This window comes from Opisthocomus hoazin, chromosome 6 (genome assembly GCF_030867145.1).
Source record: "Opisthocomus hoazin isolate bOpiHoa1 chromosome 6, bOpiHoa1.hap1, whole genome shotgun sequence".
Lineage (NCBI taxonomy): Eukaryota > Metazoa > Chordata > Aves > Opisthocomiformes > Opisthocomidae > Opisthocomus > Opisthocomus hoazin.
The window spans coordinates 58,581,050-58,605,977 of NC_134419.1; the positions used below are offsets into that span (position 1 = coordinate 58,581,050).

A 24,928-nucleotide genomic window follows, 5' to 3' on the forward strand; every position below is an offset into this window, starting at 1 on the left:
TTTTGCTGAAACTCTTTAGCTGGGGGGAGAGAAAGGGAATCAGTCTCCTGCAAAGGGTATAAAATCAGTTGTGATTCCATGCCTGTGTTTCATATGACACAGAAAGGACGCATATTTTAGTAGTACCCTTTTCCAAATCACACATGAATGAGAGAAATTATATTTCTCAAAGTGGAGGAGCTTCATTTCTCTACACAGAACTTTGTGCTTATTCATACCAGTTTTTTGAGACATACAGCATTAGATACTGAGTTAAGAAATAAAATATAGATGTTCTTGTTCAGTTTTATTTTATTAGCACAAGAAGCTTTCTTTTCTATTGAGAAAACACACTGCAGGCTGTCGAAGTTAGTACAAGCAACAAATGCTGGGAAAAATAAACGAAAATTGTTATTAACAAAACTACTACTCTTAAATTTCCCAAACCTCACTTTTGCTTTCATTTTATCAATGACTGTCTTAAGTTTAACCATAGTCCAAGTACTTGGACCTATCCACCTCTAAACAAAACAGACAAAACTCAGTTGTTTCTAACTAATCTGGAACATGCCAATTACACTTAACTGGCTAAATCTGAAGATTCCCCTTAGAAGCTGTCAATTAACCCTTCTCCACAACTTTTACCATTATACAAAGTATCCTTTTCATCTCCCCAAAACAGAAGAAACTATACACAAAACCCTGTAGCTTCAGCAATGAAACAAATCAAGCATAAGCACCACTAAGTCTGTACTCATTGCTATTATGCTAAGCAAAACATTTGTCTGTACATATGAATGACATCAAACTCTGCTGGAAGAGGCTAAAACAAACCTTGCTAGATTTATGTAGAAAATACATAGGTTTGTGTTGGTACAAAATTTTCATCTCCTATGAATCAGGAATCTCATTTCACATGAACTTGGTAAGAAAGTGAAAAAAACCCATCAGCTATGTGAAGAAAATATCCTGCTTCTACCTTCATTGTGATTAGGACATTCACAGTTGTAATGAAAATATTTAACGCTTGTTTTAATCAGATTAAAAACAATGCATAACCTTTAAAGATTACATTTTTATATCATCAGAGTCACCTATTAAAAATAGGAAGAATTTTAAAGATACGGCTTGCTTATTGCTCGTGATACTATTTTCATTGAGTAAGTGAACCTGTGATTATATTGTTTTGACCAGGAGAGAAAAAGCTAACAGAAACATGAATACTGATGCTAAGATGAATTTAAAAAAATCTTAGAAAAATAAACTTGTAATAAAGTTCACCTAGAGGGTTGTCAAGTAGACTTTGTCTGCAAGATCAGTCACAATCAAATTTGTTTTTAAAGTCCAAATAGACCATGGGTCAGCTCTGATGGAGAGGGTGGGTGTCTTATTTTATCCATTTCTGAAAGTTCATTGAAAAGGGACATATGTAACAGGAAAGTATCATTAGCTTTACACCCCCCCAAACTCTCCTGGGTATCTGCTCAAACAGCAACACTGTTGGGAATGTGATCTGGGGAAAGATAGTAGTAAGGAAGCTTTTTGTTCTTGTTGCGCTCAGTGATGGCGTTGACAATCTCATCCAGATTCTTGCGGAATTTTGCCATAGCCTCTTTCACTGGCTTCTCCACGAAGTGTTCATCTGGGTATGTGCCCAGAAACAGCTAATTGAAAAAGACCAAGAAATCATGCTTTGAGAAAGAAAAGGGTATTCTGTTTCAGCATTATGTCATCCAGCAGAACAACACCCAGAGCCTCACAAATGCTGCTATTAAAATAGTACTATCAATATTTAAGCTAGCCTACACTGGCACTGCCAATGAAAGGTGCTGTCCCATTCTTCCTTCACCACTAGCTGCTTCTTTTCATCCCTGCATCTTTCTGTAATGTTGGTTCAGGTGTCTATTTGGCACCTCCTCCACTTGCAGGGAGCGGATCCACTGAAAATCTGAGCACTTTTTTGTCAGGCTAGTGGTCAGCCAGATAAGCTTCCCAAGCCAGATCTCTGTGTAGCCACTCAAACATTTGTGCTGCTAAAGAAAAGGACAGCATGGGAGGGGAATGAACAGCCAGGGATGAAAAAGGAAGACAACTGCTTCTGTCAATGACAGTGGAAGTCTCTGTTGACTTAAAAAAGTCTCTCAAAGTTCAACCTGACAGTTGCTTTAGTCAGCTTGGACTCTAAGGGTGCCCTGAATACCACATTGCCAATATACATACTGGCATATTACCTGCTTTAGGTAACTATTTCCCATGATACTATTTCCCATGATACTACCCATACTACTAGTTTCTCAGCTGAAATCTGCTTTCTTCTCAAAAAAAAGCTTCAAAAGTACTGTCACCTTCCTTCTAAGGATTTCAAAACACATCCTCTGGACACAGTCCCCGAGTGAGACAATCAAGTACCTACAACCTCACTTTACGTGAAGGAAATGGCTATAGACCACTCTTGCAAAGCACCTTGTAGGCTTGTTTTTTTTGCACTGCACAGCACCCAGGCAACAAGCCACAACTGCAGTGCACGTGGCACTGGGGCAGATTTTCCAAAGGCACAGGACATGGGTACACAGCGGTGCTGTAGTTTCTGCACCAGCACTGCTGGGGCAAGGACTGGAGCAAACCCCTGTGCCTCTGCAGCCCTTTTCCTCCCACAGCATCATCCTTACTCAGCAACGACATACTTAAGTTTAGAAACTTTAATTTTGGCTGAAACACAGCCTCAGAGTAAAAATACAACTTCTTGCTCAGAGCTGGTTTATATCTGGCAAAACGAGGGCAAACCCACACCACAGATACATCTCCACAGAAAGGCAAACATGGTCCAGTCAAGCTCAGAGCAGCACTACAATCTCATGAGTCTGTGTGGTCTTGCCATGGCCTTCGTGGTCTCACCTACATCTCCACCACTCAGAGAAGGGAGGTTGACTTACTTCATTGTCCTGGAACTGGCTCAAGGCCCAGACAGCTCCAAGATGCCAACAAGAACGTCCTCTGTCTGGCAGACTCTCCACAATTTGTTCGATGGTGACTGTTCCCTTTTCTGTTGGAGGAGGGCAGCGCATTGTTGGTGGGGCATTGGGAATCCAGGAACACCAGTCATACTGCACAACAAAGCAAGACAGGACAGTGAAAAGCTACAGTGGCTGATATTTAGGAACACTGCAAAAAAAATCAGGAGTCTTGACACCAGGCAGTTTGCTTCTGTAATATGAACCTTTCAGAAAGAGAAGATACTAAAGGGCAGACAGATGCTCTAGAGAAGGACTGAGGGAGACAAGGAAGCCCCTACCATCTTTCTCAGGATCTCACAAGGGAGAGAATTGGGTTGCCTTAATGGGAGCAGTTATTCTGCTAATCACAGGCATGTGCCACACAGCCCAGACTCAGTAGTCAGTCTAAGGACTTATTTAGTTAAACAAAGATCTCTTCTGATAATCTGAGGTGAGTGCTGGTAAAAACCCTGTAACTGATAAAATCTCCTCTTCTCCAGTTGTTCTTTTCTGCAAAATTTTCTCTAAGAACATGCCCCCAGTACTGTGGTCAGGCATTAAGAGAGGCAAAGGATGCTGGTGCATCATGAAGTATGGCATGTGGAGATGTGGCCATGGTGACTGCCAGACTGGGAACTCAGAATAATTTCTGGCCTGCTTCATTGTTGTGGGATGGTGATGTCTCATTTTGCCTCAGATGTGACCCCAAGTTTTGCCATATCTCAGACGCTGCACTTACCATAACTCTTCTAGGCACTTTTTTCATTACCTTCATACATACCCCCTGTCCTGCCTGAGGGAAACTCCCACGTCAGCTCTATGCCATGCTTACACTGTGTTCAATCTGTTCTCTACAGTGTACAGCTATCTTCTCCTACCCTCAGCCCTCTCTGTCCCATTTTTTCCCCATGGCTGAAGATCTTTTTGCTGATGGGCTGAATATCTTCTGCATGCCAAATTCCCCCTCTCATCCTCCGAAGGCTCTCTGCTAAACCGTGGTAGCCTGGACAATATTAAGAGATGGTTTCTTAGTGGTATATGAACAGACAGGATTTCCTGAGGGAGGCTGGGAGATGTCTCAATCACTTGTAATGACAGGTTAGAAGTGATTAGTCGCAGAGGTCCCTGGTCACGGATGTGGCACAGGAATAGTGCGGGTTCATATGACACCTGACTCTAGACCTGCTCCAGGGATGGTGGACAGGAGGGTCAACATGGAGAGTGATGTGGGATGTGTCTGGGAATAATTACCATAGGAAAGATTGTCTCCCTGCTTTTCTGAGATCATTCACGCCTGAAGCTGGAACATGTGTCAAAAAAAAGCTCACAGAATCATAGAATATCTCAAGTTGGAAAGGTCCCATAAGAATCATCAAGTACAACTCCCTACTCCTCTCAGGATGACCTAAAACTAAACCATATGACTTAGAGTATCGTCCAAATGCTCCTTGAACTCCGACAGGCTTGGCACCATGACCACATCTGTGGGAAGCCTGTTCCAGTGACTGGCCACCCACTCACTGAAGAAGCTCTATGTAATACAGCCTGACAAAGAGATTTGCTTCTGTGAAGTCTGCTTTCCAAAATGCCTTGATGCTGGAAGAAACAGCATTTGAAAGGCAGGCTGTTACTATAGTTTCAGGGTAGATACATGTCAGTAAAGGCAGGCAGATATAACCCAGGCTATCAGTACGTGACACATTAAGCATCATAAAAGAAGTTCCAAGTTGCCAGTTGGCTCGCAAATTCAAGAAATGAGCAGCAATGCCATTTCCATGCATTGGGAATATTAAGCACACTGGTGCTTTTGAAAACTCTACCATGCATGACCAAAGCCCAGATCCTCACAGATGTACAAATTTCTGTGTATGTCATTGGGAGTTAAGTGCCTAGATATCACTGAGGATCTGGACTCCGACTTCAGTGAGACTTTACCTTTTAGAGGCTTGTCTGTGCTGCTGCAGAAAGTAGAAGTGGAGGTCGTCCAGACGTGCAAGGCAGCTTTCAACTAGTTAACTCACGACCCTTGGTAAATGCTCCATTAGGCCAGCTAGATCACTGTACTACTGGAAATGAGCTGCTGGTAACAGCCAACTGCACCAGCTTGAAGACAGATGGTGTATGCAGCTACATGTACTGCAGTCACAGCACTGAGCTGTGCCGCACACATTCCCTAAGCCACATCTGAAAATGGGATGTATGCTGCTTCAGCACAGGCACGCTGCCAAATTAGGGCAGCTTACAACAGCAACCCATGGTAGCTACCTGTGAATGCCCTCACCGCAAATGCAAAGCCAAGCCACTTAACATAACTTATTGCATTTCAGATGGCATCTGAAAGGCATGCTAGCCAGACTGTGCACCTGAACCCTTCAGCATTTCTGAAAGAAGTCTTAGCAACCCATTTAAAGTCTTAAAAAAATTGTTCCCCATAATAAAATCATTACAACTAAAATATACAAGCTAGCACCCCTAAATCTGAGCTTTGTTACCTACTTAGGACTCAAAATACCTTTCTCAGCTTCCAAAATAATTCAGTTTCCATAGACTTCATGGGGATTTGCAGATGGCTCTGCAATTATTTTGACCAGAAAGAATAATCTAATGTCTGTGCACCTACTAAAAAACATTTCTCAGATCTTGCCCTGGTAGATGCATCTCCCAGCCCACAAATAAGAGCAGTCTTCCCAGAAATTCCTACCTGACCAAAATTCACAGCTGCATGCTGGGCTGATGTGGTGAATATTACTACCGTGAGATATTCTGCTAGCTTCTCTCGTGTCCTGATCGTCTTAGGAAACCCTAAGCGAGGAAGAAGAAAAGATTAATTACAACAGCTGTGAAGTGACCCAGTTACCTGGTAGTAATCAGCTACTCAAAAGGCATGAGTTAGAGGACCTTGCAGCAGTCACTGAAGAGCAGGGCATTCTCTTTCTGAATCTTGCTACGTGGTCTAACAGGAGTTACTCAACCTCTTTCTCTGTCTTGAGTGTCCAGCCATAAAAACAGAGTGATCCTGCCTTACCTCATACAGGCTTGTGAGGCATCACCACTGTTGGCAAAGTATGTGGTGTTCCTTAAGTGAAAGGCAAAGTATTATTACACCTTTAAAAAAATACTGTGTCTCTGTCCTCCAAGCCTACCTACCCTGCGGCAAGGAACCTGGAGAGTCCATAGGGCACAGAGCTCAGATGTTCCCTTTTTCTTCAGTCTGCAGTGCAAGCAAGGAAGGTTCATGCCAAGGAGTAAATGACCATGTGCTTGTATTTTTAAAGGTTCGAGCCTCAGCAATCAAGCGCACTGTGAGAAAGAGTGCAGGGAGTGCTTATTTGCTGAAACGGGAAGTGAGGAAATGAGAACTTCTGAAAGAGAAACAACAGAATGAGGAACAGAAATAGTTGCATCAAGCTGTCTTTGAAGGGGAATAATACAATTGAGCTACATAAAGAAAGAAGGGAGTAGTCCAGTACTAGGGAAATATTTTTCTACCAAATCATCCCCAAGCCTGTATCTCTCCCACCCCTACTATATCAGAGTCCTGCGCTGTACTCCTTGTCCCAGCCCAATGTGACCACAGGTCCCAGGACACCTAAAGATCTGTCAGCACCCTGGGGCGAGCTAACCATGCTCAGGCTGCCTGTGCCAGCTGCTTCACATCTCCACCACCAACATGATGCAGATATGAACTCATCCTGAGAGAGGGAAGAAGCACATGGTAGCTCTGGCCAGCGACTAAGTCAAAAGAGGAGAGTATGCACCATCCCTTCCTGTGTCCTGCTATCCTAAGCACACTGTGTTCATCTTTAAAGAGGCTTGGCATGCTCCCAGTCAGAGCAGCCCTCTCAGGGCAGGAATGGAGACTGGACGGGAGCCCCGGGTGCAACAGCCTCCCCCATTTATCCTCCTTTCATTCCTTACAGACCCAGCCAAGTTACTCTGTTGTCTGCCCCAGCCCTTGTCGTCACAGCAGTGCAGACAGGGATAATGCAGGCCTGGCAGGTTTCCCACCTGTAGCAGCAATCCTGCCACCAGTGGTGCTTGTAGCATCCTACCCCAGCTGTAGCCCTGGAAAGGCTCACTACTTGTCAGTATCAAGATGCTTAGATCAAGCGGGAAGTGCCTACCAGACCATTTCTAAGCTTTTCCTAAGAGACAGACAGATAAACAAAAATGGCAGCAGCTAGGTGTCCTCCAATCCTTTGCTCGTCCAGGCAGGTAGAGCCCAGGAGTCTGTTATACACCAACGCATACTGGTAATGAGTGGAAACATCACAGTTTTGCCTGAAGATCTCACACACAATCATGTGTGTATGTAATGCCAAAGTCATCTGCCCCAGATCACTAGGTAACAAGTGCTTCCAGATGTAAATCAGTCAGGACAGTATGAAGAATCCCCACCCACCTGTATAAAGTCCTGAAAACCTGCTTGGACAAAATGTGAGTGGAAGAAAATGACATGTTCAGGGAAAGGCAGCAGAGTGTTAACTCAGGTGGGAGACTAGAGCTGTGAGAGAAGACAGAACAAAGCAAAATATTTCTTGGAAAGAATAATGAGCAACTTCTCTTGAAGAAAGAAGCACAGTTCAATGATGACACAGATGCTGAACAAATGCAAAGAATCCCTAGGGAGTTTCTTACTTGTTCTTATCTGGTGCAAGATTTGGAGAAGACGATTAAAGGGGGTCTTGCTGCTCCTTGTGATTTCCATCAGCCTGCCTGGTGGTTCCAACAGCACATACAGACAGCCCCTTCCCTGATGCTTAAAGCATGAGCAGACAAGATCAAAAGACCAACCCCCAGTGTACAGAGAGATTACACAATTTGCCTGAGCTCATGGTAAGAATCTGTGGCAAAGAAAGGAGCTGTATCCTTAGGGAGGGGAGGGCCTAATCCAGGGTCTCACCCATAAAACTGAGCGTCTTTGGGCCGAGAAAGAAGAGGGTGTCCAACAGTTCAAGGCATGCTGTGCATGCAGCATTGCTGTCAGCAGGGACTCAACAAGCTGCAGACCTGGCTGAGCCATCACACATTACCTGAGGCCTTCACACCCCTCATTCCATAGACGTAAATGTCTTTGACGAAGGCCTGCAGCTCCACATCCTCACACACCACCTCGTCGCTCTCATAGTAGAGGTGAATCACATCCTCTGCAAACCTGCAGACACAGGAACAATTGAACAAGACAAAATGAAAAGAAGAAAGCAAGACTGCAATTCCCTGCAGACCTTCTACTGACCTTGCAGAGGAGGCAGATGCTGCACAGTGAAAAAGAGAAGGGCAAGAGCAGGTCTCAGTACCCTCCTACCTCCTTCGCACGAGCAGTGGGAATGCAAAGAAGCAACTTTGATTAATTTCTGACTGCAGCATCACTTCCTCCCCCAACAAAAAGTTGCTGGACCACACACTGCATACCCTGAACAGTCCTGTGCACTTTATTCTCTTGTTTGAGGCTTTGCTCCTGACTGGATCTCTGTCCTCACACGTACATCCCTACCTTCACTTAATACAGACTCCCTCTGGCACATCCACATGTGTCTCACACTGGGAACAGGGGCTCCCAAACTGGGATACCAGCACCAGCTGCTGTATGTGAGATACTGCAAAGCTGTTCCTGAATATAATTCAAATAGCTCATCCCCTCCTACCACACATCCTTTTCACAAAACCAAAGTGGCACACTCCAAAGTAGGGGTGGCCCAGGAAACTTCTCTTGGGGAGAAGAGGTCTAGAACCTTTTCCTACACCCACTGCATACAGCAGACATCTCCCTGTTCAGTTCCTCTTCTCAAAAATCCCTCCTTCTATACAAGCTTCCCAGGCTAATTCACCTCACAAAGACAGGCTCTTAAACACTAAGATAACAGAAATAGTTCTGAAAGCAGTGAAAACAGCAAAGCCTGGTCTCCTGCAGATTTTCATCTTATGACTGAATGACTGTTTAACTGAGCTATGCTAAGATATTGTTAGCTCTGCAGGTACCTATAATCTCTTGCTAAATATTTTTACAACAATCCATAGGGTGAAACACTTGACTGTGGAAGCTCACTGATAGGCTTAAGAATTGTTATCCAATGCAGATTTATCCCCTAATAAGCCATAAATTTATTTCAATTTGGATACTTTTACAAATCTGTCAATGTGGTTTCTATTAGCCAACTAAGTGAAGAGTTGTTTCCGAGGTAGATAAGCAACTGCACAGTCATCAAGAGTTTAAGTAATTTTGGCTTCCAGAGGGAGCCAAAGGAGAAGAAAAACTTGTAACATGCAGCAATAAAGATGCTCTGCATGACCTCTGCCTCCATCACCCGGCACCGGTGCCAAATGCACACAGAATGAAATCCATCTCTTACACAACTGTAGTATTTCAGACCTCCTTCCATGCAAATATAAAACAGTATACGAAGTGTGGATGAGGCCTTTTGGGTTGTAATTTCTACTCACAGATCAGAAATAGAAAGCTGAGTGTTAGAGAAGGGGGTTTAAAAATTTGTCATGTTACCCCCAGTGTTTCTGTAGGGAAATCCTTATCAGCTTTCTTAGGTCTAGGCCATCTACCACATGTGAAGCAATGCTGGGGATAGAAGTTATTTCAGCAAAAGAGTGGAGACTGACAGCCCTGCAGAGCATAGGAGATTCATGGCAACTACATACATGCATGGCAGTGGGTTCATGAGTCAGGATATCACACACTCAAAAGGGTACTGTTCATGCTATTTATAAACCAAATAATTCACCTACAAAGAATCTCTCGGCCAAATCTGAGGCAGTGTAACATCTTCCTCCAGCTAGGTTAACACCCACAAACAGTCAGAGTAAATTGAGTTGACTAAATACTATCTGGTATTTGAAAAGGCATACCTCAATCAGCAGAGAAAACACGGGAAAGAGAAGAGGGACAAAAAACAGACTACATCAAAAAAACAACCACAGAAAAGGTTATAACTTCCTTTTCTCTGAAATGGGCACTCACAATTGCAGGAAATATTGCAAGATAACCCCTTGCCAAAACACAGAAGATAAAGATGTACTGAACTCTTTAAACATTATACTTGCATTATAAACCCCTCTACTTTGTGTACACAAAAGATCTGATTTTAATGAATGTGCTTTTCAAAAGCCACGTGACCAGAAACAGCTGCATACTTAGCAAGAAACTCATGCCATGCAAAAACACCTTTGTTAAATGCAATGCCACTGCAGAATGAATCATTCAATTCTGAGGCAGTGTTTCATATCTGAAAAGAAGCCATGTTTGTATATTAGAGCAGCCTTGCAGTACCTCTCCAGACTCAGAATTTCTGCCCTTCCTGACAAAACTTGGGCCTTGCAATTTTAAGGCATTTAAAAAAAAAGGTTTTGCTCAAATCAGTTAATGCCTAATTTATCTGGTTTCTTAACAAAACTCTCTCAGGCAAGCTAAGCTTACATTTCCACTCCACAAGAACCCTGATGCGCTCATGTGGCTGGCTCACAGAGCTGGGTTCTCTCTTGATTTGTTCTTAGCCAAAAAAAAAAAAAAAAGAAAAAAGAAGAAGTCATATCTCTGTGACAGTGGACAGTGACTTTATCAGCCATTTCTAGGACTACAGTCTCTTACCTCTTTATAGCCTCCCAGACTTTAATGCCGTCATCCCGGTAATAGTAGTAGGGGATATCCTCTTTGCTGTCCATCCCTTTAGCTTTGATCTCCTCAGGGAAGCAGAGGGAGCTATAAGTCAGATCCTTCATTGCTTTCTGTACCATTTGTACATGTCCTCCTCCGCCTGTAGCATTTGCCTGCAGGAAGAACGGCAAGACAGGAACAGTAGGAGATCATCTTCACTTTGTGCCAAGACTGGCTTTCCAAATTCACAGGAGATTGTACTCAAAATGCTAGTGAATTCGTTTTTCAAGGAGAAAACCACACCTCTACACAGGTACCAAACTGCAAAGGTTTACTGCAACTGTGTATTTTGACTTCAGAGGTTTCACACCTCGCCCATGAATCACTGTTAATATTCACATTTTCTCCACAGGTACAGCACCTGCTTATAATGGAACACAGTAATAAAGTACAGCTACCCAAACAACCCAAAGCAACCCAAAGCACCTTCTGCCAGCCTTAAGCTCCAGAACTGGCATGTGTGTGAAGGAAGGCAGCCAGCAGTGTACTAGAACAGGGCTTTTTCTAAGCCACCCACTGCTGCTACAGAGTGGTTTAGGAGAATGTGTTCAGGGATGCAGGCTGCTGTTAGCCACCCTGGCATTTAAGCCAGGAGATCAATGCTGCTGCGTGGCTACTGATGAGGACTGTCCAGGATTTCAGTATATGTTGTATCTGGAGAACACAACACACCGACAATAAATGGCACGGCAAAACTCTTTAGATAATCACTACACTAAACCGTCCAAATTTTGATTTTCTAACACACTATGCTAGTGTTGCAGCGGTATTCACCTTACGCTTACTCACCTCTGGCTAGTTGTTCATCTACATTGGGAACCAACAAATTCTGGAACTCCAGGATCCCTGCTGGCAGGTCTTAGCCACACACCCATCATACATGCACAAAGTATGGACATTAGGCTTCTATTCAAAGGGATGGGAGTGTCTGCCAGGTCTCCACAGTCAGCAGTGGAATACAGAAGACAAGGAAGGTGTCTACATTTAACCTCTCTTTTCTCCTTGGCTGAAAAAATCTGGAGCATGGTAGCTATTTTTGGTCTGGTGACCGAAGTGTAAGGGGGATAGAGTTGTCCTGAAACATGGGTTCCCTTTTTCAAAGGACTTCTGAAACAAACTTCCCAGTTGCTGTCAGCATGTTGTCACAGAGACTGCTGCATGCCAATCCATTGCAGTTCCTAGATGCAGCGCGCCGTTTCTGAGGGAGCCAAAGGAGGAAAAGCTGGGTACATGTTAAATCCCAGTGCAGTCAGATTTAGATGTTCAGATGTGACCTAAGAGCTGCACTGCAGTCCATGATATAGAATTATGTTTCACTGACTCAGGCAAAGATGAATTTTAATCCTAGCAGATCTGCAGATCTGCTTTTTATGGCAATTCAAGAAGACAGGCTGGAATCTGCACCTAGTATTTGTGGGCTTAGAAATCTGTCTTATCTACACATCTTCCTCAGATGCAAATTTGCTTTTGCAATCACAAATTCTTTTGCTCACCATCCTGCCCGTAGATGAATAACTGGGTACTTGCAAGAAACTGGGGACTTCACTGTGTGCATACATGTGCAGGGATGTATGTGCATGTTGTGTTACCTTGCACTCCTATACTCATACCCCAAAACCACACCAGCTATGAGTAAGTGAGATTCTGACTCATTACTGACATTGGCTAGTTCTGAGCTGGCTACTTAGAGGTAAAAGATACCATCTTTAGCACAACACGACATGAGTTAATTTAAGGCATCAGTTTTGAGTGCCATTTCCTCAGGTGATATTAGTTACATTTGTCCTTTAGTAGAAAAGTAAAAAAACAAGGCAATATTTGGTGGTTAATGGATAAAAATATACATGGAACCATGAAGAATAATGCAGATCTGCAAAGGGGCTTACTTACCTTATCAAAAAGGCCACATTCACAGATAAGCTGTTCTCGGGCTTTGGTATTGATGGCTATTGTGAACCGCATATGTGGCACCAAGAGCTGTCAAATGGGACAAACAATGAAAGAAGGTAAATTCTCTGACTGAATTCAACAGCAATCAGGTGTAAAGTTTGAAGTCCCGGAAGTCCTGGTATCTGAAGTGTATGTTGCCTTGCAGGGTAGCCAGCCAAACTCAGTTGAGCTACCACCAGGACTTCCTTTCGGTTTGTCAAGCTAACGTGATAACCTCGCTGACCCACATACATTACTTCATGCAAGAACCAACCTTGAAAAGGGGATGTACAGCAGGCAGCTGACGGAACATAGCTATGCTGAACACCTCTGAGACTAAGTGTGTCCGTAAGAGATGGGTAACTGTCTGGTGGATATGGAAATCAGATGAGCGAACCCAGATTTTAGCTAGCAGCCAGTCATATGTGGCATCTGAAGGAAGGAATATGGGATTGTCTGGCCCAGGCTTTTGACCAAGCTGAAAGATATAAAAGAATACAAAACTCCAGGTCGTTCATATTTAGATGAGACAACAAGTGATTCGTCCCTTTAAAGACCCTGACAGTAAACTCACCTGGATTGCAATGGGTACAATCTTATTCTCCAGATTCTTATACAGCAGACAGATGGGTGCAGCCAAGTACTGTATAGTGCATGGGTCTGTTTTATTGGCATCCACACCATCCAGCAGCTCGTAGTCCACAATGAAAATGTTTCCTTGCTGCGGGGAGGGAGGGAAAAAATCTTGATGTGTTTTAACAGAGTGCAAGCAGTAAGGCTCGGAATCAAAGGTCAGGAAGTCTTTGTCAGAGGCTGGCTTGTGCTCTGTGGTTACACGTGGCCACTGGCCGGTCCTTGTTCATGGTGTCTCAGGGATGCCATTGAGACACCTTTACACAAACTACGTGACTTGTGTCTGTTGAGCCTGATAGTAAGCCTTTCAGCAAAGAGTGACTATGTATTTGGCATGCATGCAGTGACAGTAAGATGCAAACAAGTTTCATGCTGCCAGGTGAAGGGACCCCCGTGCTCATCGTAAAAATAAAAGCAAGGCATCATGCTTGCCAACTCTTGTTCAGAATGTTCGTTCAACCCTATGGGTGATAACAGAGTAAGACTCTATCAGGAAAGGGAGAGGCACTTTTCCTGTCTGAGGCAGTTGGTCAATCCCTAATCTTTCAGAAGAAACCACTGAAAATGGACCCTTCACCTCCTGGTGACATCTCTTTAACTGGATCTGGAGAAAGGCATGACCTGTAGCTCCAGGATGGCAGGAGAAAACAGTCAGCAGAAGTGTTGCCAGTCTGCAGAGACAACCAGCTTTACCATGGTCAACCATACAGCCTGAAGAAAGACACGACTGAAGCCAGCTAGAACGAGGTTTGGAGGTTAGAGGATATGAGAAGAAACAGATGAAGTCCAGCTTCACTCAGAGCCATACCTCCACTTCCTCCTCCAGGGTCAAGTTCCTCTCCAGACTGCACTCTACCATTTCCATAGTCACAGGCAACTTCTTGGGTATCTCTGTGCATCTCTGGATCAGTACAGGATTGCATCCATTCAGGAACTGGTAGCCAAACATAAAATCTTCCTTCCAGTGCTGCATCACGTATTCTAAAGGCAAAACATGCCTGCTGCATCAATATCTGCACTGCATCAATATCCCACTGCATTGTAGGGTTTCTCCTTTCCTCCTGACCTTTTGTTAAGCTGCACTGCAACTTTGACTAAAGCAAGTAACAAGAAAAGGATTCAAAAGGTGCCATAGAATTATAATAAAAAAACACTAAAGTTAAATGGGCAATGTAATATTTGCTTTTCACTTTGAGAAAATGAAATTGATAATAATTTGTTTCTCCAAGCACAGAAGCAATGAGGAGGAAAACATTCCACTCCTATGAAAAACACTCTCTTCATCTGCAGATCACCTTCTTGGATCTTCCATGAAATTTTTAAATCTCGCTCTTCAAATTCTCAGGGTATGCAGTACAGAGATATGAATCCAAAAAAGATGGCCCAGGCAGGAGAAGGGAAATACAGAGCAACACGTACAGGGAAAGAAGAGCAGTGTCTGAAGCAGTTCTCTCAGCTGCAGCTGGGTGAGGGACAACTAGGGAAGGGTTTTGACTTTGACTCAGTAAAACTGCTAATTTGTTGGTTTGCCTGTTTAACTTTTTTCCCCTTTGTTTATTTTTCAGTTGCTAATATAAACCCAGATTAACATCTCTTCTTAAAATGCTAGTTTTGGGTACTCCATCTCTTTACTATTATGTATGTAGTACTACTGAATGTTTTCCACAATTGCAGTGTTCTGTTTCACAGTGTCATGTCACCACTTCAGCCTACAAGTTCAAAGTTAGTGAAAACATGATTAATGTGAAAAATTCCATTCATATCCCCAGGGGAAAAATGAGCCAAGTAATGTTTTGCACTATTGCCTGTTTTCACACAAGGCAGAACTTCTTCTGAAAGCAATTTGTTTTTCTACAAAGGGTGAAAAGATGAAAAAGACAGGCCTGAATAAATACAGTGCAGTGATAATTAAAAAAAAAAACCACAAAAGGCTTAAAACTCATAATTCTTTCTAACAGAGTGGAAAAAAGTTTATTTAAAGTTGACATTTACATCATCTCTGTTTATTGCATAATGACTCTGGAGCTGTATCTCAAGTCTACACCAAGCAAAAATTTACTCACCACCTTGCATAGAAACTGCATGACAGAAAAATGCCTTTGACTACCTTCTCCATTAGGCCTGTTTCTGCCAAGGTTAGCAAATAAGCAGAATCACAGTTGCATTAATATAACTGAGACTGATGCTTAACATTTAAAAATCACAGAATTGGCGTATTCCATGAGCAAGGAAATGTTATCAATGAAATTAATGGTAGATTATATCTAATTCCTCTGTTAAAAGTACTTTAGGAAGCAATCTTATTAAATGTAGCAAATTGCTTTGATAATTTTTTAATAGCACTGGCCACCTTGTGTGCTTTTTTATTTTTTTACACCCAAGATGGCAGAAATTACTCTTATTTCTCTTAACTGGTCCTTAGGCAGCCTGAAGAGGAGCAAAACTTCAGAGAAGGAGGGAAAAGTATTTTCCTTTGCAGAGTCTGAACAGGCCATTCACACACATTGGAGGAACCACACGCTAACCAGCTTATAGTATCTGTCTATTATATCCAATAAAACAGTAGAATAAAGTAAAATAATGTAGCCACACGTGATAGCAGAAGGTTGGATCTGGCTCACAAATCAAAGTTTTTCCAGCCCTTCTTTACGGAAAGGACAGTGTGAACTTCAAAACCCATGTCTGTCCGTAATTCTTTCTACTGGGTTTTCAAGTAACTGCTAAGATTTCCATACTGAAGAAGGGTAAAGAGAAGAAGTATTTTGTCTTTAATATCTTAATACTACATTAATGGAGTTTTTATGAGTATGAAAGATTCTGCAGAAACTGAAAGGCCCCGAATACAAAAGTGAAACTCACACTCTTAGAGAGAGATTTTTCTTCTTTTCCTTCTGAGTATGAAATGGCAAGCGCAGCAGCACATTTAATGCAGTATGCACAACTGGTTTCTACATATTTTTGAAAAGAGATTACACTTTTTATAAACGCCACATGTTTTTCAGGCCTAACACACTAATATCCAGTAAGAACCATGGTTCCTCAGGTTGTGATCTGATTGCCCATCCTGGCTGGAGCAGGACCAGCTGAAGAAGTTACAGCTCCCAGGTCATTTGAGGTCTTTGCAACCTGTTACCAGATCTGTTGTCCTAACAGCATGGGATCTCACGCTTGAAACAAGTTCTGACAAAGTGACCCCTGTTGGGAGCAATTTACCACTGAGCAGCATGTCATTGACACAAATGGCCCAGGAGAACTGACTGAGGGGAGATACAGGTGAGGTTATGACAGCAGAAATGAGGCCATGGCACCTTCCCTGTGTCAGGACAAGGATGAGAAGCCAGGGCCTTTAGCAGAAATACAACCAGGACTGAGCACACGGCTGGGATGTTAGGCAACAGCCTTTGATCTTGTCTGTGTAAGAGGCTAGGAAACCATACTTGCTTTTAGCAGAGAACATTTCTAAACATGCCTCTGCAGATATCCTGTGTATTTCGATGGTTGAAATGGGAGATATATGGTCCAACTTTCAAAAACGCCTTAACAGCTAACATGCTCTGAAAAGCACTCCAACTAAGCTATCTCTAGGTTTAGATGTTGAAATACTTCTGAAAATTTGTCTTATGGGACTTGCACATATTTGAAAACACATTTCTAAAAGCCAAAAGGGACTATAATGCCCAAGTGGCCTGACCTCCCGTATAGCTTAGGGCAGAGAAGGTCACTGAGCAATTCCCAGTAATTTTAGTTTCTGTGAGATCATACCTTCCTTTTCAGTCTTCTGGGCTTTTTGTGTGATGAGCAGTCTGAGATTACATGTTATTTATAGCAGAAGTGTGGGTCAGCCACTTCCATCCTAATCAGATATGTTCAAGGCAACTAATTAGTCATTCTACAATGCAAACACGGCCAAATGCTGACAAACCCACCAGAGATTGTGTTGCTGATTCTGACAAAGATCCTCTCAAAATCTGCAAAATCACTCCATGAAGACTGGAACATATGCATGAAACGGTTGATATAAAGATTCTCCATCCTAAAAACAAAACGAAACAAATCATCTATGAAAAAAATCAGCTCCAGTTTCCTCAATATCCATATCCACTCTTTTGCAGCCTTTTATATCCCTAAACATAATAAATTATTCAGTGGTGGAATGTGAGATTGGTCACACTACAGAATCAAATTTGCTGACTGTAGCTTTACACGCAAGCCTGAAAGGCATTTCAAGGGCCCAGTCCCTGCTGTTGCATTTATTGAACTCCATTCTAGAGTTGCTCTAGGCAGCCTACAATGGCAGTGCTTTAAGACCTATGTCATATAAAAAAACATAGTCAGAAAAACTAGTGCTTCACACATTGTCAGTAGTTAGCATCTGCTGAGTATGCTAAGATCATCGTTACCACCAAGTCAGAGAGGGTTACTGTGACATAAAGAGATTGAGTGATTTGCATGAAGTCAGAGCAAACACAACCCAGCATCAGTCCAGCCAGTATTCCGAAACAGAGAACAGCTCCTGTAAGTGCTCATGTGACTGAAGCCAGACTGGATCCCTACAATGCGAGGCCTGAGTTTTTGAGAGCTTTCTATTTACTTGGACAGCCGGTTAAACTTGACACTCATTTCCAACCTCCAGAACCAAGTCACTTGGTTGCAGACATCACATGAACATGGGGGGCTGGTAGCCAGAAACATCTGATTTAAAAGTGCTAATTCAGCAAAATATTTTGTCTACAACACAGTCAAGTAAGTTCACCTCATACAAGATGAAGTCCTAAATTGTTACACAACTGCTAAACTGTTATTATTAAATAAAAATCATTTATTTTGACTAGAAACCAAATAATTGGTTTGAAAAAGAAAGTTGGGCTTTCCACTAGCACTTCGAATCCGCAAAGAAAAGCACACGCATTGCACCAAGATAAGCAGGGCAGATAACGGAGCAAGGAAAGGTCATGGTGTCATAGGAAATCTTCCCTAACAGAATCTGAGGGAGGAAGAATCCCAGGAGAGTGGATTCACAGTAAGTCAACTTGAACTGAGGCACCTTAAAAAGAACTGGATTAGAAGTGGCCGAAGAGGACCAAAAGCCTGGAGAAACAGCAAGTGGTAATCTAGAGGAGGGCTCCAGAACAGCATGACCATAACCCACACAAAGGAGCTGCTTTTGCACTGAACCCAGACAAGCTGCATGTAGAATGGAATGTTTCTGCTGCTGCAGATGGCAGTCAAGGCAAGTGGTGCCTGGAAGCATGTTAAGAAGTAAAGCTCACACATCTGTCTAGGCTGGAACAGGAGATGACTTCTCCAGAGGTCTCATCACACCTGACAGAGACACAGAGGGATTTTACATGGATCAAAGGGAGGGTAACTATGGGGCAGGACCTTCTGGATAGATACTAGGTGTCTGAATCACAGATGAACTTCCAGAGGAAGCATGACCATGACCAGAAGTTTGAATTATTTTAAACAACATAACTCTACACCTTGTGAGGAGTTACTTGGGATTGTCTCCACTTCCACTAAAGATGGAAATTCTTAAAGAGCCTCTGCCCTCCTTCAGAACTTCTCCGAGATTAGGAAACACTAGGCACATGAACCAGTAATTACTTCTCCTCTCCTGCCCAGGGTGCTCCTCCCACCTGGGGCTATTAGCCTGATCAAATCAAGCAGTAGGCACAGCATCTGGGATCTGGTCACAGCCTACTGTGGTTTGACTCACTGAATGCCAAGCATTCTCAGATGTTTCAAAGATTACTTCCCAAAGGAAGTTCCTATCTTGGAACAATTTTCCAAAGGACTTAGTAAATAGAAGTCTGTTTTCCCCAAGAAATCAAGTACTTCTCAGGTGTCTCTGGCACATACTAGAAACCATAGCAAGGAAAAAAATAGCAGTGTTGCTTGTAGAACTTAATCTGCTCAAATGCAACACTAGTCCATAATAGCTAGGCAAGCCTGCATTTCTGGCACAGAATCCAGGATGAGAGTTTCTGTTTGCTATATAGTGTAGGTCAGCTCAGCACCAGAAACCTTCAGGATTATCCTCACCTACACAGGATTAATCCTGTACATTTACAGAATTATGCACTGCCAACAACATCTAAAGATCCAACCTCGCAACAGCAGAAGGAATGTCTAAGACGTAAGCTCAGTTTTGCATGTTCCAAGCAAAAGGGCTTTCCCCTCCCCTCTTCCACTGTTCACTAGGTCTCATATAACTCTCACAGCTCCCACATTTTTCCCTAAGTGTGCTCCTTGCCCACTGCTACACCTTGTAACCCTACATCTGCCCTTGGATTTCCAAACAAATCTGATTGTCTTCCTTCCTACTGTACTCAAACTGAAGGAAGACTCCATGCCTTCCCACATGTATCTCCACTCCATTTGTGCAGACAGTTGTCCCATGCCCCTAAAGCACAACAGAGTAGCTACATAGTGCCTATCAAACTCATTCGTCAAAGATTTTCATAGTTCACCCAACCAAAAGCATAGTTCTAGATTTTCAGGCTAACATGCCAAGCAAGAAGCATTGCTGTTCCTTGGAAAACATCTATTTTGTGTCATAGCAGTTCACCCGAATGGCTGGCTATCTGAAATAAAGTTTCAGGTTCCTACTTCATGGGGAGGTGCCCTTACAGACAATGACAAAAATAGATGTCGCTGCACTCTGTTGAATTGTTTGCAAGTTTCGCTTGGCTGTGACTCAAGATCTCTGACAATATGCTACAGACTGGCAGGATGGGATGGGGAATGTAGCCTCCAAATATACGGCTTTCACATACTGTTGGTCCTGCATCACTCAGATCTCCTCCACAAGCTAAGAAACAGCTGTTTTGCCCTGGCTAACACTATGTTAGAAGCAACAGCTCTTGGAAAATACAGGATATGTAAAAGCTTGGAACACGATGCCATTGCTAGGAGAACAAGAAAAGGTCCCAATGACCTTGTATGAAGTTTGTATATTTTCACGCCTCTCTTCTTCCCTTGAAGCAGCTATTCTTCACCTTTTCTGAGCAAAATTGTTTCCTGAAGCTGGGCCAAGAGAAGAACTGCACAGCATTTGCCTTCTTTTGCCTTGCTTGGAACTTCCTGGGTTTGCCACAGGTTTATTCACTACAGAGAACAGCACAACACAACAACTATGACAGGTTTTCCTCTTTTTCACTACGGCCTCACCCCTGGTTCTGTTTCATAGCGAACTGGTTGTACTGTTGTCCCATCTGCATGAATCTCAAAGCACTTAACAGATATGCATAGAAGTCTCCTCCCAGCATCTTCTGGGAGGTAAAGAAAGTGAAATTACCAAAGCTGGTAATCTCATAAAATCAATTTGATAATTTAACATATCAGTCTGCATACAGAGGGAAGATGAATGAAGAATTAGAGACTTGCTGTGGTAATCTGACCTGCATTGTATTGAAGTCCTGACTACAGATCAACAGTGGTCTCTTCTGGCACTATAAAAAAAACTGACTTGCCTACTAAACAACACTATGTAAATTTCCACTGTTTTCCTGGGTTATTTTTCTTCCCTCTCCCCCAATAACTATTTCTAGTGGCTGTTATCAAATTCAATATCTGCTGACTAAAAGGCTCCTCTAGGGAGGGGCTCTAATAACTGTCTGTGGAAGAACAACAACAGAATCTAGGGTTTTCAAAAGATCCACGTTCAAAGCCCCACATTCATTAAAACTTCTTAAAGCTGTAAGAATCCACTGAATACTAAAGTGCTGTTTGAGGAATAAGGTATTTCACAAGGTGAGAAGGGACCTCAACTTCTGGTGCATATTAAAGAGAGATTTTGTTCTTCGTAAGTCTAAACACAAAGCTGAGGCAATACATGTTCCTTTGGGTAAGCTTGGAGGGCAAGAAACATCTGTCTTTTGTACCATTACTCTAACCCATTGTGTGACCCCACAGCTACTTCTCTGGTATAACAACTATTATTGCATTAAAAAGCTACAAGAGCACATGCTCTATGGCCTGTTCTGTCATTTTCCTAACATCCTAGTTTCCATTAGATAGAAAGCTAGAGACCCCTGTCTTCAAAGATATTCAGCAGTTTTATTTCAATTAGCTCTGAAAGATCTAGGTCCACCTGGCCGTATATGCTGCAGAAGCACACCCCTCACCCTATTCACACCTGCTGGAGATTTATTCTGCTAAAAAAAAGAAAAAATATTTGCTGATGTTATAAAGCATTATTCCATTGTGAAAAACAGATCATAATGCAAGGGAGAGAGGAAGGAAGAAGAAATCTAAAGCAGAGATAATACAGCCAGAAACAAATGTGTTCTTGGAAGCTTCCAGTTTTCCAAACTAGAATACATACAGTCAGATTCTCTCGGAACAAGCCATGGGATTTGACTCTATGCTGCTAGTGAAATTCAGCTGCATAAATGCAACACCATGGACGTTCTGACATGTAAGGTTTCAGTCACTGTCAGTTCCCCAGATGAACTCAGATAAGCAAGTATTCACTCTCATTAGCAGCTGCAAGTTTCTCAGTATTGCTATTAAACTCCCTAGTTCTTACCAACCTGTGCTTGATGACAGAATCCCCATCTGATCACCCAAATAACAGGAGGCAAGCCTTTCCAAAATATGACGAGACCAGCATATTAACAGAATCACAGATGTAGAAACTGTGGGTGATCTTGGAGCAGTCTTGTCTCATCTCAGACTACCCCACCATCTGGTAGCACATTGGGATGTCTGAGATAGTATGATGTGACCTGGGCAGAAGGGGACTCACAGGCCAGCGAGGTCCTGTTTATCTCATTAACCCTGTACTATTTCAAAGAGCTCTGCAGGATTATTCAGGCTCATCCAATGGCCAGGACTCCAGTTTTTTCAATGACGTGACATGTGCATGTGGGTGGACAGTGCGCTTGTTGCCCCCAAACAGATTACACTCAGATGTGGTGAAGCGATGAGCTGCTCAGAAATGGTTTACTTCAGCAAGGTCTCAAGGGTGCATTGGTAACATCTTCTTTTAGTACGTGATTGAAAGGCTCGAGTATCACAAACAGCCACGGTGCAGAATTATCACTAGGGGGTGACTCTGAGAACGAAGTAAAAAAATCTAAGGTCTCAGGTGCCAATAGTGCTGCTTCTGACACTTTTCACCACTGCCGCCTCCACCTGTCTACAGTCTTAATGGTGTCTAATGTGAACACAGAGGCTCAGCCAGTTCCAAGCATGAAAAGCTTAAAATACTAATTGTTTTTTAAATATCCCTTCAATTCTTTCCTACTTTAAGTGACTGCAGATCCACCTGGAATAAAAGAATCCACTTTTGAGATTTCAGTGAAACCTAAAAGGTGAGCAGATCATTTTCCTTCCTTAAAAATTTTCTGCAAGACTCCTAAAGTTCCACAAACACTTACGCTTTAGAGTAATTCAGAATGAAGTCAATTCCTTTCTCATTGTCAAACTGGATGTCACGAGGCAGATCACTGTGAGAATGGGCATCGATGCTCAGGGGAAAGCCAGGATGCCACTCCTTCCAGCTGAGAAAACAAGAGAGGTTGGATTAACCATATAACCTTACCAGCACAATAGTTGTGTCATTCCTTTACCTACACTGCTTCTGTTACTCAACTCAATCAAGTAAATTTGCAGAAGACTTGTTTGGGCCAAAAATAGTGGCTTATACCACATCAATACGTACTAGTACCCTACAGAATCCGGAAGTACAACAGAAAGCATCTGCTTGTCCACCTACCTTCACAAAACTTGAAGTAAGTTAATATCTGTGATATTTCCAAACACTTGTCACAGTTGGTTGAAATTGACAGTAGCTTCAAACGTGTTTGGAGGGGAAGGAGCAGAGAGACAGACAGGTGCCCAGTGTACAGTCTTTCTTGGGGCTACATTTTTGCAGACTGAGATACAGCAGTTAAAAGCACTCAAACATGTATTTAATTTCCTCCAAAAGGCAACTCTATGAGAGACATAAACAGTCTTGATTCAGCTCCTCAGAAGAGCCTTACCTCCTAATGGTCATGGCATACGTTCTCTGCCATCTATGTTCTTGCACTGTGCCCCGTTTTTACTTCAAAACAAAAGAAGGCAATTTGTAAAGAGTACAGTTTCAATGGTATTTCCAAATTGCTTGCCACACACAGAATGCATTGTGTGTTATCAGTTATGCATCTGAATTTTAAATAGCTATTTCTCTGGAATTACAAATGGTTTCAGCTTCCTTTTTGCATACATAAATAAGATTTTATGCCACACCTCTTTTTGAACTACATTTTCCTCAACTCTATTTCCCATAATTTGTAAGCAAGATCCTTTCTCAGTCAAACAATATCAACAATACACACACAAGCCTCAATCCATCAATTCTGAATGGACCCTCTTGTCCTTCTGATCCTCATTCTCATGATAAGGAGACTCAAGTGCAAGAAACTTCTGTTATTTCAACAGAAAGTACATCTCTAGGAAAAGGAAATGTCTAATATCTTCTGGAGTTACCCATTGATAAAAGACAGCATTTTCCCATTGTGACCTTGATTAGGAAAACATGTCTATGACAGTATAAAGGTGGGTCTCACAATTCCGTTCTGATAACACATTCCAATCCACTCAAATAGGGCTAGATCTTCCACTGCACCCCTGCACAGGAAACAACTAAAACTAGCTTGCTTCAGCAGCCAAAAAGAGCCGGTAAGAGCTGACATGTTCAGAACATGTTCCAAACCTGGAGAACTGATTGTAAAAGGCAAATGAAATCTGTCTTCAAATCATCCTTGAAAGCACAACTGTGTATCAGAGGGCCCACACGAGCCTGTACCACTGAATTCCACCTGAAGTCTTCCAGACAGGCTTATCTGGGATTCAAGTATCTCGTAATGCCACTCACAGCAGGATGATGATCACTCACAGTGAATTCCATCTCAGTAAAAAACATAAACGGCCAACATGGTGACTTACCCTTTATCTTACCCAGGAGTCCAGTAATTACAGTAATATGACAATCTGAACATACTCTGCTAAACTGTGACTTCATTAGAACAAGCCCTGGACCTTTTGGGGAGCTACGGGAAACTCACCGGTACATTTTCTGACGTGTCTCAAGCTCTTTGCGTCTGTGCTGCTTGAGAATCTGGGTCTTGTCATCCCTGGGGAGCTTTGCTGTGAAACAAGAAAAAGAGAGAGGGTTACGAGGTTCCTCTACCTATCACTGCCCAGGTCTTGAGGAAGAGAGCAAAGTTTTTAAATCTTCATATTTCTGATCTGTACCTTCACAAATTTTCTGCGGGAAATGCTTACACAATCCACTTTAGTACCTTGAGTTGAAACACAGGTCCATAAAGGATCTGTGGAAGGAGACAAGCTCCTAACTTTGTGCCTCCAAGGGGCAATTAGCTCAAGTTAGGAACATCTGCCTCAACTGTATATAAAACCTGGATTCCTACTGTAGACACTTGCTGTACCTGTCTAGTGGAATGGGAATTAATTTTACATTTCAGTATGTAAGGTAATTTTCATCAATAAGAGAAATTGCAACTTTGTTCCAGCTAATCTTCTCTGATAAAAGACATCTCCAGGAAACATCTCCTATCCTCTCTCCTTGAGCTGCACTCTCCCCTGTCAGCTTCAGGCAATAATCATATCTTCTTGAGAACAGAAAAAAATACCAGTGAGGCTTCATTTCCAGACAGCTTGCTCTTCTGACCATGTATTCACTACACCATTAAATAACACAGAGACTTCCTTAGAGATC

The 24,928-nt window shown here is 42.6% G+C and overlaps 1 protein-coding gene across 4 annotated transcripts in view; it reads right to left on the reverse strand.

Annotated features, from left to right (window-relative positions):
• Nucleotides 1-273: 273 nt before the first annotated feature.
• The window catches only part of ALOX5 (arachidonate 5-lipoxygenase), a 44,250-nt gene continuing 19,595 nt past the window's right edge, over nt 274-24,928 (reverse strand). For 3 of the 4 annotated variants that reach the window (XM_075423301.1, XM_075423300.1, XM_075423302.1), the window contains 12 exons: nt 24,255-24,336; nt 22,584-22,706; nt 17,124-17,230; nt 14,006-14,178; nt 13,139-13,285; nt 12,839-13,042; nt 12,526-12,612; nt 10,570-10,748; nt 8,006-8,127; nt 5,674-5,774; nt 2,913-3,083; nt 274-1,643 (listed from right to left, as the gene is read on the reverse strand). In XM_075423301.1, the coding sequence (XP_075279416.1) occupies nt 1,464-1,643; nt 2,913-3,083; nt 5,674-5,774; nt 8,006-8,127; nt 10,570-10,748; nt 12,526-12,612; nt 12,839-13,042; nt 13,139-13,285; nt 14,006-14,178; nt 17,124-17,230; nt 22,584-22,706; nt 24,255-24,336 (1,676 nt within the window). In that variant the 3' untranslated portion in view covers nt 274-1,463. Of the gene's footprint in view, nt 1,644-2,912; nt 3,084-5,673; nt 5,775-6,119; nt 6,273-8,005; nt 8,128-10,569; nt 10,749-12,525; nt 12,613-12,838; nt 13,043-13,138; nt 13,286-14,005; nt 14,179-17,123; nt 17,231-22,583; nt 22,707-24,254; nt 24,337-24,928 lie in introns of those variants that run through there. The other variant, XM_075423303.1, reaches the window with a different exon arrangement.